General features: G+C 37.1%; 1 protein-coding gene across 1 annotated transcript in view; it reads right to left on the bottom strand.

The window, feature by feature from the left end:
* dph6 (diphthamine biosynthesis 6) overlaps window positions 1-18,379 on the bottom strand; it is a 130,315-nt gene that overhangs the window by 44,891 nt on the left and 67,045 nt on the right. The window contains exons 11-12 of the mRNA XM_030127554.1: window positions 16,420-16,549; window positions 16,109-16,283 (exon numbers count right to left, since the gene is read on the bottom strand). Of these exons, the coding sequence (XP_029983414.1) occupies window positions 16,109-16,283; window positions 16,420-16,549 (305 nt within the window). The remainder of the gene's footprint in view (window positions 1-16,108; window positions 16,284-16,419; window positions 16,550-18,379) is intronic.

Genomic DNA, 18,379 nt, shown 5'->3' with positions numbered 1-18,379 from the left:
AGAGCCAGTGTGCTACTAATAAGTGACTAGTTAATGGTGAATATGTCCACTTTAATCCTAACTGCTGCAGAATATCTAAATGTGTAATTTACATGCAGGTCTTTTTTTGCGTGTACACTGTGTGCATGTGTGTGCAAAGGAAACAGGACATTGGTAATGGTTATCCTGTCCCTGCTTCCCATGGCTTGTTGACATGAACCAATGCAGTCAGGCACCAATAATACATGAAGAGCTGTTCAAAGGCAATTAGGATCAGTTGTCAGGGCCGGGCCCATTAATGAGTAGGAGTGTGGCAGGGGCCGGGGCAGAGGCACAGCGCCGGCGTACGCGGACGTCTCAGAGCCCGATGCACTCTGACAGATCCAGTCCTTCCCCTGTCCTCGCCTGGTACAAGCTGATACCAGCCTCTGCCCACGTGGTACTGCAGCAGCAGCAGCAGTACAGGATAATGTAGAGAGAAGCAATTCTTTGACTTGTGAAAATGACTACTGCTGTAGCCGGTCAGCCTGGCTGCGCTCACAGCAGGGGAGGAAGGGGAGATCTGGATCTGCTTCCACACAACTGTCTAATGTGAGCTCTCACATGAACGTAAACATACTTAGAAGCAAAAGTGCAAAACAAGGTTGGTAACAGATTCTGACGAAATAGTAAAAACAAGGCATGAAAATAGGGTTTCGTTAACTGAGATAATAATAAAATAAAATAAAGCTGAAACTGAACTGAAACTGTTTACAAATCTGAACTAAAATTATACAGAAATGGTTTTTAATTTTCATCATGTTATTTCATACAAAAACATGGCATTTTAGACAGATACATGAGCCATATTTCAATTTTTTTCACCAACAGATGGCAGCAGGTCATGCATCCACGTTAGCATGGCATTGTGTCGACAAAAGTCCCGTTTTTGGAGTTACTTTGAATACATCAGTCTTAGCTCGTAAAAACAGCCTGACGGTGATAAAATACTGATATACAACATAATACGATACGCTGCAATGCTAATTGCTAATTTACGGTTTCAAATGAGCATTTTCGCTGTAATCCGGTATATTTACATCTGATGTTGTTCAATACTGATGTACATTAATGTGCACTGTCCATACCAAGTAAACAAACAAATATATAAATATAAATAAAAACATCTCTAAAACTATCACAGAAGTCTTAAAGTTTACACAAGAAGACTAACCTAAAATTACTCAGAAAGGTACGAGAAAATTTGATGATACTAATTTAGAACTGGTTCTAAAATCAATTGAATCCATATGCTTTAGAAGAGTTCGAAGATTTTCCAATTTTTACACAATGTAAACATAACGTGATGTCATCTGCAGCGTGACTTCAGCTATGAGCGAGGAGACAACAGCAGACGAGGAAACTTAAATCTTAGCTTTTATTTTCGAAATAAAATGTAGTTTTAAGATTTTTTCAGGCGAGAATAGTTGTTTAGATTTCCAATTTGTGGTCGATTTGTCAAGATAGATTTATCGAAGAATGCGCCAACAATTTCTGAGGTACCCACCATTCACTTGGCTAGGCGACCTATGTTGCAACATGACGACACACACTTAATGAAGCAGCAATGACTCTGGATCGAGCAACATGTGATGAGCATTATTTGACCTCACGTTTAGTATTTTCTTGGCTCTCTAGGAACCTCTGCAAAGTAAAAATTAGAAGGGGTATCTGAAATTATCTGCTGTGACATACGGAAAACACGAAAAAAAAGAAAAAGTTGAGGCGAGTTGCGCTGATATTGTCCAAATCTAGTCTTTTGTGGATACTTGGATCTTCTCTAATGCTTGTGAATGCCACCCCTGACAAACAGCCCATACTATCAAAAAAACAAACAAACACTGTAAGTAATAAAATGAACTAATACTAAGCATTCTCAAAAAATAAAGTTAACAAGGACCGTGCTTTAAACCCAAACTAAACTGATATTAAAGACATAAAACTGTTTTAACTGTGGTGCCAAAACTCTGTCTGCTGGATTCAACACTATCTGGGTGAAGTATTGATCGGGCTTCTTTTTAAGACCAGTACAAATGCACTTTTGGAACTATTCCGTGCCCATATTCACATAAATAATATAATAATCAGTTCCTATGTTTCTAAGTGAAGGATTTTTTGGCTTGTGTTCGAAAATTTTACATTCATCATTTCCAGCAGTACTTCAGCCACTAAAAATACTATTCATGTGTCATTGGCATTAAAGTGTATTATTTACATGTTGGTTTCAATGTGTAGTTTGATTGCTGCATCAATACCACATTCAAAAGTGATACAACCTGTCAAAATGTTAATTGATAACAGTCATACTATAGGATTTTAGACTTTGTGTATATATACAGGGTGGGGAAGCAAAATTTACAATGAACATTTAGTTGTTTTTTCTCAGCAGGCACTACGTCAATTGTTTTGAAACCAAACATATATTGATGTCATAATCATACCTAACACTATTATCCATACCTTTTCAGAAACTTTTGCCCATATGAGTAATCAGGAAAGCAAACGTCAAAGAGTGTGTGATTTGCTGAATGCACTCGTCACACCAAAGGAGATTTCAAAAATAGTTGGAGTGTCCATAAAGACTGTTTATAATGTAAAGAAGAGAATGACTATGAGCAAAACTATTACGAGAAAGTCTGGAAGATACTATTAAAGAAGAATGGGAGAAGTTGTCACCCCAATATTTGAGGAACACTTGCGCAAGTTTCAGGAAGCGTGTGAAGGCAGTTATTGAGAAAGGAGGAGGACACATAGAATAAAAACATTTTCTATTATGTAAATTTTCTTGTGGCAAATAAATTCTCTTGACTTTCAAAAAACTAATTGGTCATACACTGTCTTTCAATCCCTGCCTCAAAATATTGTAAATTTTGCTTCCCCACCCTGTATATGTACTGTATATATACACTTCCCTCTTTTTTTTTTCTTCTCTGTGATATTTTATACCTATGTCTGAGTGTAAGTTTGCGTCTTACAAACTCTGTTACATTTGTTCGGGACGATAGGTGGCTTGCTTTGTGATGTTTTTGTTTGTTTTTTATGTATGTGTGTTTTGTATATGTTCTGTTCTGTATGAAAACAACAATTCCTATTGTTTAGACATTTCTTTTTGCACTACTGCTGTAAAAAAAAATTCAATAAAAAAATAACTGTGGCAAAAAAAAAAGACTTTAGAGAAACTCCCATGGATCATATAAACCAGTTTCAATATTATGCATGTATATTGTGCACACAACACAGATACACACCTCTATATCAACAAATATTTAAACACGGATGTACAGTATTTCATGTCACATAATGATATGCATGCGCTCAGTTGTTCATTTTGTTTAGCATTGGCAAACATCTTTATCTATTTCTGTGAATGTGGTTTGAATGCTGTCTACCTGTTCTGTCAGTCATGTGTGTGTTCCAGTGAGTCAACCTTGCCTCATTCTAATGACTGAACCAGTTTACTCCGTCATCCAGCCTGAGCCCATCACACGTGGAAGTGTGTGTCTTTGTAAGAGCTGGCCTCGGGGCATTACAGCCGGCATGCCACCGTGGTAAGGTCTTACTGGGGGTTTGATCAGTGTGTTTCGTGTGTGTCCAGTTCAAGTGGAGACGGTTGACCTCAGTGTTTGGATGAGTAAAAGCCTATGGAGACAGGTGATGTACATAGGCGGGAACTGAATCGAAGCTCGCTGGGGAGAGGCTCAGGGGTGAAACCTGACTGTCAGTCAAAAGCTTCCAGTGTCTCCAGACAAAAGGTTCAAATCATTGCGCCAGACTCAGGCTTTCAGGAAAGAACAGAAAAAAAAAACAAACGAACCTGTGTTAACATGCTCTGCTGCAACTATGAGCAACCCTAACCCTAATGTAACCCTAACTACCTGTATCAAAGAACACTGTAGTTTTGGGTCACCCTGAGTCACACAAATGATCAAACCACTGCTCCTTCACAACCCGTTTTTCATGGGTTTAATTACTCTCCTGTTGTTTTTCCACTATCAGATAGCAGCGCATCACACGTCTGTGTTGCGACACTGGCCATCATGGCAGAAAAACTTGGGATTAAATGCCAGAGTCTTTTTTCTTTTGATGATGCTGAGTGAGACTGTGTGTAGTGATAGGTGATAAAGGCGAAAATCCAACACATGTAAATTGAAAAAACTTGCACATGAAGGTTAACCTACAGTCATGGAAAAAATTATTAAACCATCAAAAGTCATGAAAAACAGTGGTTGTGCAATCATGTATTAACTCCTGTGTGTATTGTGTGACTAAAACAGACAGAAAAGAAAACATGGAATGCCTAAAAGCACTGTTTTTGTCAGTACAATGCCATAGATATTGATGGAAGAACTGAAGCGATTTTGGTTATTATCAAGAAAACATGGAAAATGCATAGATTTCAGCTCTGAAATTAAACTCTTACGAGATATTTTTGTTGTTCTCATTATATGTGTCTAAACAAAAGTACCTTTAGTTGTACCAGGCATTAAAATGAACAAGAAATTGAAGAAAACAAGGGTGGTCTAATAGTTTACCCTGATAAGATACAGGAGAACACCATCTCAAATCATTAATAAATTAACTCTGAGTTGTTTGTCTGATCCAAGTGAATCAAAGGTCTGGAGCTGATCAGTTTTTGAGTTTTTTTTGTACATTTTTCCCCTCAAACTGACACAACTCTTTGCCCTTAACCTCTTAAAGGAGTGAAATTTTGCTTTTTTAAATGGAGTTATGCATTCTAAAACATTTCCCTGTGGTCTACATAAACTGTAAATGCTATGTTTGGGTCTGAATTCTTCATTAATTCAACTCCACAGGTCCATCTTCAACCCTATTTCTGAGTAATGACACCAGAAAGGTGGTTTTGAGTGCTGGCCCTTTAAATGCAAATGAGCCACTACATGCCCCACCCCCACCAGGTTGTTGACCGTGCTTTACAACCAATACAAGCAACAACTGAACATTTTAGGCAATTGGCTTGAACTTTGAGCATATTTTCCGTTTTCACTACAACCGCTGCTGCTGCTAAACAATGTCGTACTCGAAGAAATGTTCATCAGAAGTCTTGACCTTATATGTGCAAATGTGATGTAACTAGTTATAAAATGTAACAAATTAAGCAGGAATGAAAACAGGTTGTAGAAATCCACTCGATTTTTGCCAGAATGAATATAAAGATAGCTTTGCAGCACCTGGAGGGTTCAAATTTAAACTTTTTGAACCCTTAGGGTCTAAATACACAAATAAATGTACCAAAGACTAATAAAAGTGGGTTTAGCAAAATATGACCCCTTTAACACAAATTCAAAAACAAAAATGGGTATCTTGAACTTCTTATAAAGAGAGTATATTGTAGTTTTTGTGTTTATTAAGGCACTAAAAGGCATCCTTAAATGAGTGTCTGGTAACCTGGTAGACTAAAAGGCAGGCTGCAATCTGACTGTTTACATATTTGTGCCAATATTTACATTTTATATATTTTTATTGTGTTTTTTAATGACAGACACACACACAGAGTAAGTGAATCCAGTTACTAAAATAGCCTGGTGTTTTGATGAGTTTCTATCACACAGTCACCACAGAAGAATGTCTGTATAATGTATAAAAGTTTAATTCTGTAAAACATCTTCTGGTCGGGCATCTCTCTGAAAACTCATCATCATCATCTGAGATCTGCTACTAGCTTCACCCCTATCAAAAAAGCCTCTAAATCCTCTATATTTTACTTGTTTGATTCTGTAATAGCCCTTTTACAAACAAGTGTTGCAATTTATCATTCACTACAAACAGGGGTGTCAAACATGTGGCCTAGGTCCAATTTGACCTGTGGGATGAATCTGCGAAGTGGAAAAATACTGAAGATATTAACAATCAATGGTGTGAAACTGATTTGAGTTCAGGTTCCACATACAGATCAATATGATTTAAGGTAAAATAATATCATAATAACCTATAAATAGTGACAACTAAATTTTTCTAGGTTTTAGGTTTAACTGGACTAGTTTTGTTCTTCTGAAGCAAAACTAGTCCAGTTGATCCCCGAAGAACTACCAAGAAGAACAATGAGAAACTGAATGAGAAATTGTTATTTTAGTTCTAAACTCCAAATTTTTAACAATATTATGCTTGTTACCAAATGTTTGTGGAACATTGTGTGTAATGCACATAAATGATAAGTTGTGGCGTAATATTGTTAAAACTGCACTTATTTTTCTAACAAATTTCAGTTTTTTCAGGTTATTCACATGTTTTTTGTTAAAGGATAGTTTGTAAATGCAAATATTTTCATAATTTAATGCTTTTTATTGCACTAAAACAAAAAAGAAAAAGTTGTCATTATTTATAGGTTATGATGCTATTACTTTCAGGTCCGGCCCACTTGGAGTCCTGCTATAATACTTACATGGTCTGCTGATCTCTGTTTATCTATGTACAGTCGTGGAAAAAACTCTTAGACCACCCTTGTTTTCTTTAATTTCTTGTTCATTTTAATGCCTGGTACAACTAAAGGTACATTTGTTTGGACAAATATAATGATAACAACAAAAATAGCTCATAAGAGTTTAATTTCAGAGCTGGTATCTATCCATTTTCCATGTTTTCTTGATAATAACCAAAATCACTTCAGTTCTTACATCAATATCTATGGCATTGTACTGACAAAAACAGTGCTTTAAGGCATTCCATGTTTTCTTTTTGTTTTAGTCACATGATACACACAGGAGTTAGGACTTGATAGCATAACCATTGATGGTTTAATAATTTTTTTCCGCGACTGTATGTATTCCCTTTGACTGGTTTTAAAGGGAATACACGAGTTCAAGCGCATCATCACATAAAACCATAAGAACCATCAAACTTCAGCTTCCTTTTATGCTTACTGTTGTTGCTTAACATGGTATTTGGGGCAGTTTCATTCAAATAAAATACAACAGCCTTTCATATGTTGGAGACCTGCACTAGTTATTTGATTACATAACCATTGTTTTTGATGACTTTTGATAGTCTAATAATTTTTTCCACAACTGTACACATATCTGTCTTCATCAAATATAGCTAAATAAATTACATTAATACTAGTACTTAATATTACTACCAATAGTAAAAGAACTAGAAGAAGAAAAGGACGAGGAAGGAGAGGAACAAGAACAAGAAGAAGAGACAAGCATTCAAATTAACAGTGAAGCTATTAAAAACTAAACTCAAACCTAAGCATTTTCAAAAATAACCCCAACCCTAACCCTAACTACCTGCACTGACGAACATCGCAGCTTGAAGTCGCCTTCAATCACAACTGATCAAACCACTGAGCCTTCAAGACCCAATTTTTCATGGGCTCAATTATTCTACAACTGCTCCCCTCCTGGCCCCACCCCCTTCCTCGCTCGCCTCATCTCCCCTCCTTCTCGGGTGGAAGTGATCATTTGTTCTTTTATTAAACTTGATAACATCCCCTCGCATTGTGTGAGCGTGCACGCCACAGAGCCGCCCCTACTGTTCTACCCTCCAGCGTTTCGTATTATTGGTGCATTATTTCACGCATGCCCTCCTCTTTTATCAAGCGCTTTTGAAGTAATGTTAATAGACTAGAAAATTGAGACATTTATGAAGTATAGGCTGTGTTTATGAAAAAATCCATAAAGTATGACAGGGGGAGAGGTGAGATAAAAGCAAGGTTTTAATAGATTATGGCAAACAGGGGAGAGGCGTCAGATGCTGACAGGCACCTCCTCCGAGATCCCTCATATTTTATGGGATTAATTTTGTTGTATTAGAAATGAAGTTAAATGTCCTAATTAATCTGTTCGTGCTGCATGAATACCTCCCCTAACGCAGATGCACGCATACACACTGTTTTTTGGCTAATTACTCTTCTGCAGTAATTGAGGTGGATGTACTCTCTAGACGTAGTAGACTGAGGAAATTTGGGGAGGTGGGGGTATGTTTGATGTGGTTGTTGTTGGTAGGGGTGGGGGTGGTCGGTGGGGTGGGGGGCTGCTTAGTTTGTGCATAGTGGCTTTTTTACATGATTGAGGCGTTCTTAGTGAGAACAACAAACCATAAACCCAAAGCACTTAGCTTAATTTCTGCTATTCATCATTACAGTTTTGCTTTATCACTCCACGCACCAGCTCATATTCAGCCGTCAAAGTCACAATAAAGAACTGTGAAGTGGGTCTGGTATCTTTGATAAACTCATCACATCATATTATTTTTCTTTCACAACAGTTCTAATGGGAAAAAACTGTAATGTATTTGGGATACAGTAATATATTGACATTGACAAGTGAAGTAGGTATAAATACACAAGGGATGGGACTAATACTTGGACCGTGTCAATCCAAACCCCCAAAAAAGTCATGACAAGGCAAATTCTGTTAATAAATCTCACAGAAAATTAATGCATCTGTACCTAAAGCAGCCCTTTGAATCAATGTTTGCATGGTTTGGGTGACTGCTTCGACATAGATGTGATAAAAGTTGACTTTGATTATGTATTGTTGTGTTATATACACATAATTACACTTTGCAACAAAAAGAGATCAAATCATTTTCTACCATCTTAATTGGCAGCCACAATATTATTAGAAATCCAATTAAACATGGTTATATGCTGCCCAAAAAGGTCGTACAAGGGAACATAACCTTCTCTAATGGTCATTTTTAAAAACCTAATTTTGTCATTTGTAAGTTGTGGAAGTTAAAACTTAACACTGCATCAAGGCGGATTGTTTCATTAAGTTATTATTATTAAATACTGTATTTCCTCAAATTTTTAATATCCTCTGTTTAATCGTCAAAAGTCAATGGATTTACTCCAAAACCTGAAAGTGCATTGAATGTTTCTTTCACAAATGTGACACTTCCTAGGCTATTTCAAAATAAAACCCTGTCATTTCGGTGGATAGATATCACTAACAGAACTGCTTAAATTGCTTATAGGAGCTTTTATTGTGTAAACATTGTCTTCCTGTTGTTGTAAGTTTCTACAAATTCACTGACTCTAAGCACAACAATCTCCTTTGCACTGACTCCTTGTGGAAAGTTAAAGTGTTTTTTACAATTGTGTTTTTACTACTGTTTGTTTTTTTTTTTTTTAAGTTTGTGGATACTGCTGGAACCTGTAAAATTCCCCATGGGATGAATAAAGTATCTATCTATCTATCTATCTATCTATCTATCTATCTATCTATCTATCTATCTATCTATCTATCTATCTATCTATCTATCTATCTATCTATCTATCTATCTATCTATCTATCTATCTATCTATCTATCTATCTAATGGCAGTTTTGCTGACAAAGTAAGACACACACCTGCAGTGTCTGAAACTGAACAATAGTACTTCAGATGGGGGATCTAGAACAGCAAAAAAAATTTTTTTTTTTTTTTGAAGTTGAAAATAGCTGGACTATAATGTTGATTGCATTTAATTTAAGTTATAAAACTGAACATTGTCCTTTATATGTCAGACACCAGATCTGTATCCACATTATTTGTGTGTTTGAGGACTGGCTTTTATTTGTTCATATCAACCTTGACCCTGGGTATTATTAGAGACCAGGCCCATGATATTTATTTTAGGAAATACTGTAATTCAGGCCCCCACTGATCTGCCTTGGCGGAGGTCTGCGCTCTCCAAGTGCTTTTCTTGTGTTTTCATTGGGGTTTGTCTGTTTGTCTGTTAGCAAGATAACTCAAAAAGTTATGGAAGGATTTTGATGAACTTTTCAGGAAATGTTGATACTGGCACAAGGAATAAATTATTACATTTTGGTGGTGATGGGGGGGGGGGCACTGATCTGCCTTGGCGGAGGTCTGCGCTCTCCAACTGCTTTTCTAGTTCTACTGTTTAACGTGTGGTTCTGAGAAAAAACATTGCTACTAAACATGTTGATCCAGTCAAACAGGACACGTCTACCCGTCCTCCTCTTTTACTCATGGGTGGCAAGACTTCACCGACTCAGCCTGACCTCTGACCTTTTCATCAAGAGGTTCAGTCAAAGTTCAAGTCATTGTTTTTAGACATGCAGTCTTCAGTGAGGAGATTATTTAAATTTCAGCATCCGACTTGTTACTCTCCGCCCTTTTGACGCTAATCGGCAACGTCAGATCCACTTTCCTCCTCGCGCCTAACGCGGTCCACTTTGACAATTTTCAAAATCCAATGCAAATTCTATCGCGGGCTTGTGTGAGACGGGCTTCCACAATATTGACTGTCACTCACAATTAGGAGAATGAGGCAAGGGGTTAGTGTTCACCGGCAACCTGAGGCTAGCGCAGTCAACTCCCCAAACACACCCTGCAGAATCTGATCAGTGAGTATAATTTCCTCGCAAATATCCCAGGGGTGAGCCACTTACCTTAACAGGAAAGAGGAGATGTTTAACAACCACTCTACTGATAGTCTGTCTATTCAGACCTGGTTTGGCTATTGTATTTGCTTCTGTAAATGTGGCTCCGAAGGGAATCTGAGGGAGCAGGCAGCGTTAATTTAAATTGATGTGAAGAAAAAAAAAAAACCTCTGCTGTTTAAGATTTCTGATGTAACTCTGACTTTAGTGAATGACAGGTCGAATTTTTCCATCTGGCAACTCATAAATTTAATCATCTGTTATTCGTGCAAGTGCGTTTCTGCATAAAACTGTGGATCATGGCTGAGTTTAACAAAAAAAAAAAAAAAAAGAAAAAGCCCATGCTCTTTTGTCAGTGTTATTAATCTAATGCAACTCAGGCTTAAAAGCTTTAAAACTCTTACGAACAACTGACAGAGAATGCAGCAATACGTCTTCTAAAAGCAGGCTATTACATGGCATCCGTTGTAATCACGGTATTTGTTTTGATTTCTGCAACCAAAACAATAGATCTTCGAGAGCATCTTTTGTTTTGAGTGACATAGAAATGTCTTGCGTCTAAATTAAATTATGCAAATCGAGGCCGAAGATTGCTAAATTTGCATTAGATCGCTGATAAATTAGACAAAAACCAATTAGTGGCAAGAACTTTGATGCCACTGTTCTCGCTATTGATATCTAACATTATACTAAACATACAAACACATGTCAGTCAGGTGATACAACAATATGAAAACCATATGAAAACAAAGCATAAATTAAATCGCTGTTTTTGTCTTTATAGCTTGAGGCTTTTGCTTAAACAACTTCCGTATCACATATTAACATACAATACTCCGAGGGCCCCCCAGCTTTGACATCATAAAGGTTAACTAATTCTTTAAATCAAGTCCGATCTGCATCTGTCAGCTTGCCAAACCGAGTCGACATTCAGTCAGGCTGCCATTCCCGAGAGCTGAACCACAGAGACTTGACAGGCCCGGGTGGATAGATGAATAGATGGAGGGAGTTAGAAGGTCCAGCATCCATCACATGACAACCCCTAATGTCGTTACTTTCCGCCTCACGCCAGCCCCTCAGCGTGGAAGCCTGCGGTAGTCAACTTGTGCATCCTCCAGAGCCTTGTCCTATCAGTAGCCACGTGCTGTCTTTCAAACCACGACGCACATTTGCATACAAATACAGCTCGCATTAAAAGGATCGACTTTTCGAGCACGATGGCTTTAGCGTAGATGTCTGATAAAACATGTCTAAGCGTGTCACAATTATTACATAACAACTGCATCGCTGTTATTTCAAATGATCGTTATTATTTTGTATAATCCCCATTTTGCCAACGAACAGAAATAACACATTTGATCGTTATTTCAGTGTTTATGTCGTTGTCTGACTTCGTCACATTGTGTGCCACTCTTCTTCTGCTATGAGTTCAATGAAGAACATGTACAGCGATGTTTTTGTGTGCTGGTCCGACGTCTCAGCGACGTACATTTTATATTTAAAGTATCTCATAACTACAGTACACTATTTTTTTCCTTCTTCTCCTCATCCTTCTCCTCCATTTTCTTTCTTTTCCTACATTCTCTGCATCTTCTCCTTCGTTGTCTCTTTTACAAATTTTTCTTCTCTTCCTCCTACTCTTTCTTTTGCTCCATCCTCTGCTCCTCTCCCTCCTCCTTTCTAAATTCTTACTAACGTTACACATTGTTTAAATTAATTCAACAGTTAACAATATTTTTAATCGCAGTCATCTGAATGCAGTAAATCACAAACTTAAGTATCGATATTGTCACGACTCTAAACAAGCCTGTAGCGCCAGATTATGTAATAACAGTACAATATGTAATAATGTAATATTTTTTCTTTTTTTTTTAATATATGATTTTATTTACATTTTTCAATCCACAAAACTAAAACACATAATCTTAATGAGTACAAACAAACCAAAACAACAATCACAAAATGAACTTGAGACAAACAAACAAAAAAGACGACAAAACAAACCCCAAAAAATAAATAAACATATATATCCAAAATAACAACCCAAATTAACCCCCACCCACAAACATGCTCTACATCCTTATACCTGGACTTTTTTTTCCTTTCACATTATCAGTTTTTCTAACACTTTTCCCCATATAATTTCAAATTGGGCTAATTTGTTCTTTTCCGTGGCTATTGCCTTTCCTATGTTCAAATAATAATGCAAGTCTTGTTTCCAGTGTGACAATGAAGGCGCATAGGTAAATTTCCAGTGCTCAAGTATCAGTTTTTTCAATACAACTGATAACAAAAATATTATCCACCTATGTGTAATAATTTTTCACCTCATTATGTAATAACACCGCATTTTGTAACAACATGCCACATTTTGTAATAAAATTCTTGAACACATTTTGTAATAAACTTTGCCGCATTTTACAATAACTGATTACGTATTGCTACAGTTATTACAAAATGCGGCTGCAGCACTTTTTTATTGAAAGTAAATGTAATAATTTGGTGCATTATGTAATAAACCATCAAAATTGATGCCTTGATTGGAAAAATCATCATACCAGCAGAACAACAGCAGCATTCCAGCTTAATAAGAATTCACGTAAAAAAAAACAAAAAACAAAAAAACGGTAGGATATTTCATTTGTCAAACCTAAATCAAATGTACCTGTATTTCTTATAATGGAGAATGCGTTTGCAAACTAGAGACAAAAGCTTCACTAATTAAGTATTACTGACAAGAAACTTACTGGTGCACTGAAATTTGGAAGACACAATATGTACAAGTTATTACAAAATGCGTTCAAGAATCTTATTATAAGATGTGGCATGTTATGATATATTGCACCATTATTACATAATGCGGTGCTACAAAGCCTCTTACATACTGGACAAAAATCGACAAAACATCTGACTTGTGTTCATCGTATAAGGGTACAGTTGGCAGTCAGTGGTATTTACCAACTCTGGCACTGATCTGCAGTGTTGTAAATGTGACAGTCATGTGTACCTGCTATGGCGCAGCTGGGTGCTATATTATTTATATTTATAGAACAATGGGAGATGTGTGGTTTGCAGCTTTTTCTATCTGCTTTGCTACACGGTTTTATTTGAACCAGCACCTAGCAACACATCAACATCACTCTCACTGGTCAAAAAGAGTACAATGAAAAGAGTTGGAAAGTAATCCAGTCATAGTTACACCGCATTCAACTGTGAAACATTTCCAGGGCTGTCAGAGAAACACATTTACAAGAATAATTAATTGAGGAGGGTTTTTGTTTCCTGTAATAATAAATAACTCACTGCTTCTTCAAAGAGCACATCATAAAAAAAAAAAAAAAAAAACCTTGACTGCCCAAACTGATTGTCTGGGCTGGACATAATTAAGACGTTCTAATCAGTGAAGAAGTTCAGCCCTCTGACCAACTCCCCTTGTACGGCTCAATCTTTCTTTTAATTAGTGATTCTGTTCTGCAGACGATGAATACATAAGGGTCTGGATGATTTGGTCTCAGACAGCAGCTTTCTGTCTCTGTTGTTGCCAGAGTCTTGTCACTGTAAAACTGTCATTAAGATGGAATCGTCGTGGCATTAGTGAGAACAGGGTTGTCTCTGCGTGCTCGCTCACAGCAAGGGGGTAATTGTATCAATATGTAAAAATCTCTAGCCGCACTGAAGAGCTGTTAATACATTTTTGATCAAATGAAGTCAGTGTTGTGTGAAGGAGGAGCAGTGCAGGGGTCGCGCGGCTCAGAGCAAGCGAACTCCTCTCATTGTTTTCTCAAATTACTTTGGATATGAGTGATCATTAGAGGGATGAGGCATTAGAGTGTTTTCCAGAGGCAATAGCACGTACCCGCAGCTGACTTCAATTTCATGTCTCAATGAGGCTCCATTGAGGGAATCAAACATCACGGGCATGTAAAAAGCAAACCTGACTCTGTATGTTACGTCTCAGGAATCCGAGCTGCGCCAGAGACCCCGAGCTTCGGTGACACGCTGGTGAGATACGCCGTCAAGCTCTGAACGAATAGCTAATCCACACATGTTCTCACTCATAGACGGATTTGGCTGGAGGATCAAGGACAGTGTGGAGGAGATGGACACTATCCTTGTTGACAGTACCTTGACAAGTGTAATCCCATATAATACACACTGGGTAAACAAAACGCCAAGCCAACCGTGCAACCACGGCCCACACTTCCTCTGCTCTGCCTTTGAAATCCACATTCTTTCGAGGTTTGAAACAATATGAAAGAAGTACGATTCATAGCTTTACCAAACAAGCGCAAAAATAGATACGTGCTGCCCACTGTAATGGGGATACATATTTACATGTGTACACAAAAGTAGTACTGAGAACAAACTATCACACAAAGAAACAATCACATGCATCTGCACGAACACGTCAATATATAAACAGAGTCAACACACACAGACACAGTAATCTGAGACACTTGAGTTTCTTTTGTATGACTCAAGCATATCTAAGCATCGCAAGGATCACCGGTGAGACTTACCATTCAACAAATTAAGCCTTAGTATTCCACCAGTTATCCATTGCTTTTAGTTGGGTTTGCTAACAATGACTCAAAAGGAAAAAATGATGCTCAAATTAAAGTGTGAAGGAGTGATATTTAGCTTTTTTTTTTTTTAAACAGAATTATACATTTTAAAACATTTCCCTGTGGTCTACATAAACTGTAAATGTTATTCTTGGGTCTAAATTCTTCATTAATTCAACTCCACAGGTCCATCTTCAACCCTATTTCTGAGTAATGACACCAGAAAGGTCGTTTTGAGTGCTGTCCCTTTAAATGCACATGAGCCACTTCAGGCCCCGCCCCCTCCAGGTTGTTGACTGTGTTGCTGAACATTTTAGGTAATCAGCTCAAAGTTTGGACATACTTTCAGTGTGGACTACAACCGCTTCTCGTGATAAACAATTATGTCATACTCAGAGAAATGTTCATCAGAAGTCTTGACCTTATTTGTGCAAATGTCATGACGGAACTACTTACAGACGTAACAAATTAACCAGGAATTAAAACTGTTGTAGAAATCCACTTGATTTTTTGCCAAAATGAATCTAAAGATAGCTTTGCAGCACCTGGAGGGTTCAAATTCAAACTTTTTGAACTATTAGGGTCCAAATACACAAATGCAATCTTGGTGTCTGGATCTTTTATATCATTCAACACTGGAAAAAATTAGATAAGAGGATGTGCCAGTAAGTTTTTCAGTACCTGACAACCTGTTCTGAATCACATAAAAGAGGTAGATCCCTAACTTATTCAAGAGTAGTTCTATTAATACGAGTCTGTGACTAATATCTGAGTTCCTTATTCTTTTAAAAATTTGTTTATCACTTATTATTATTGTTAATGATCATCTTTTGCAACAGGGTGGGAATATTCATGGGATTGGGTATAAAAAAAAAAAAAAAAGACTGTATTATGCTTTTCTGGTCGAGTCAATGTGTAATAAAAACAATTTGAACAAATACACAAATAAATGTACCAAAGAGTAATAAAAGTGGGTTTAGCAAAATATGACCCCTTTAAAGGGTAAAATCGTTGGATTAAGCTCCAACTATCCACAGACTGGAGCCAGTATGTTACTCTGAGCTTCCCACTAAATTCACATGTCAGCAGTGTAACCCACCATCACCAAAGCCCCCCCACCCCCCACCCCCCCACCCCTTCCCGTTTCCCTCCAGTGGGCCTTTGAGCCTTACCCTGAGGGCCTGGCTGTAGGGTCCGATGTTGGCAGGGGCCCAATGGGATAGGCTCTGGACATGCAGGGCCTCTCTCTGGTGAAAGCAGCCGTCCCCCTGAGGCGCCGTCCAGTCATGTAGGAGGCAGTCCATCTGCATCAGCTGACCGGCAGGTAGAGGAGCCTGGACGCAGACCCTACCAAAGGAAGGGGATTATATTACAATCAAATGGTGGATAAAAAAAGAGCAGATTATTGGTTTTTTAGAGTTGAATTCAAATATTCAAATCATGCTTGATAGAGGAAAGGTTTACTGTGTGTGAACACCTTTACCTGGCTGGAGGATTTATGCCAAAGTGTTTCTTATAGACGGTGTTGAGCAGACCAAAGTCATCCATGTTCTTCACATACAGGTGAACCAGAATGATGTCCTTCATCTTCCAACCTCTGCTGTCTAACTCACCTAGGGACAGGCATCATATATATATTTAAAAGTACAGTAATTACAGTAAATTACAAAAATACCATACTCTCACCTTGGCTAGTCTATGTTGTATATATTTGATACGTTTGGCAAAATTATCACATACAGTCACAGAAAAAATTATTAGACCACCCTTGTTTTCTTCAATTTCTTATTCATTTTAATGCCTGGTACAACTAAAGGTACATTTGTTTGGACAAATATAATGATATCAACAAAAATAGCTCATAAGAGTTTAATTTCACAGCTGATTTTCCATGTTTTCTTGATAATAACCAAAATCACTTCAGTTCTTACATCAATATCTATGGCATTGCACTGACAAAAACAGTGCTTTTAGGCATTCCATGTTTTCTTTTCTGTCTGTTTTAGTCACATGATACACACAGGAGTTAGTACTTGATTGCATAACCATTGTTTCTGATGACTTTTGATGGTCTAATAATTTTTTCCATGACTGTCACCTCTCTAAAATAATCTTTTAAGTAATTTTTAGACCAAAATTCCTTTTTTTTGCCTAAAATAATCAAATACTCAGTGTCATTCACAATGTTTTTTGTGTTTCCTGAAAAATGTAAAAAAAAAACAAAAAACAAAATAAAACAAACAAACAAAAAAACCATAACTTGGGTAATATTCTGCCATGGCTAAATGACACAACAGATTCATGTTTCTTGTTCCTTGACCCTTTTTTTCTTTCACAAAGTGCCCAATGTAACTAGGAAGGAAGTGTTAGTGACTCACTGTAAAAATTAAATATATAAAAGGATAATGCAGTGAGTGAATGTAATTTCAGCCATCCAATGTATATTTCTAGAGCTCTTACTGTAAAAGGTAAAAGTGGTTTAAATTAGTTTAGGTTCAGACTGCGGAGACTGTGTGTTATTATTTTATAGCTGTCATAAATACGGGCACAATATATAAAAGCATAAAACAACAGGCATCAGACAGGGTTTAAAAAAAAGACAGACAGAAACAAAGGTCTGGATTGTCAATCCTTCAAAGAGAACCTAAGGTAAAAATAATGATCATTTCTCCATGTTCACAACTGTGCACAGGAGAGTACCATCTGCTCCCATTGGTTAACATCACAAAAATGTCAAAACCCCATCGTGGACAGACAAAATCAAACGTGCAAGTCTTTCTGCAGAATGTGGTGAGGTGTCCCAGACATGAAGTTGGTTGTTGTCCATTACAAGAGCGAAAACGGTCCATGTTACGACAAATGCCCCAGTGACATTCCCTTAACAAACTGATGCCTGACATCATATCACCAGCATAAAAGACATTCAACCTCCAAAGATTCAAAGATTGTTTATTGTCAATATATGCACAGAATTGAGATACTACTTCTTTCTCACTTCATCAAATGTCATGCTACTTTTTTTAAAAAAGAGGTAAAAATAGAATAAGGATGAATACGTATTATAAAGAATACACTATAATAGAATATAAAATGTATTAAACTTAAAGAGAGCCATCTTATATCACTGGTCTACAAGGAAAATGCTTCCAGAATAAAAGTAATGAAATTTTATCACATGAGAGTCACTGATAAAGAAAAATCAAGTCAAAAATGCTGGTTGGCTGAACTTTCCAAGATACAGCCTTGGGTCAAAATGTGAAATTGAAGAATTAACGAGAGAATGGGTTTGACTCAAAAGGAATATTTGTCTCAGAGCTACAAGATCTACTTCAAAACACTGTCTGCACATTAGAATACATTCACTTTACAGGTTCTATTTAGTGGAAGATTTATAAAACTATTATATAAATGTACATAAACCAACATGTATGTGTAATAACTCT

Source organism: Sphaeramia orbicularis, chromosome 22, assembly GCF_902148855.1.
Source record: "Sphaeramia orbicularis chromosome 22, fSphaOr1.1, whole genome shotgun sequence".
Lineage (NCBI taxonomy): Eukaryota > Metazoa > Chordata > Actinopteri > Kurtiformes > Apogonidae > Sphaeramia > Sphaeramia orbicularis.
The sequence above is the reverse complement of the archived record's forward strand: the minus strand, read 5'-3'. Positions and strand labels throughout refer to the sequence as shown.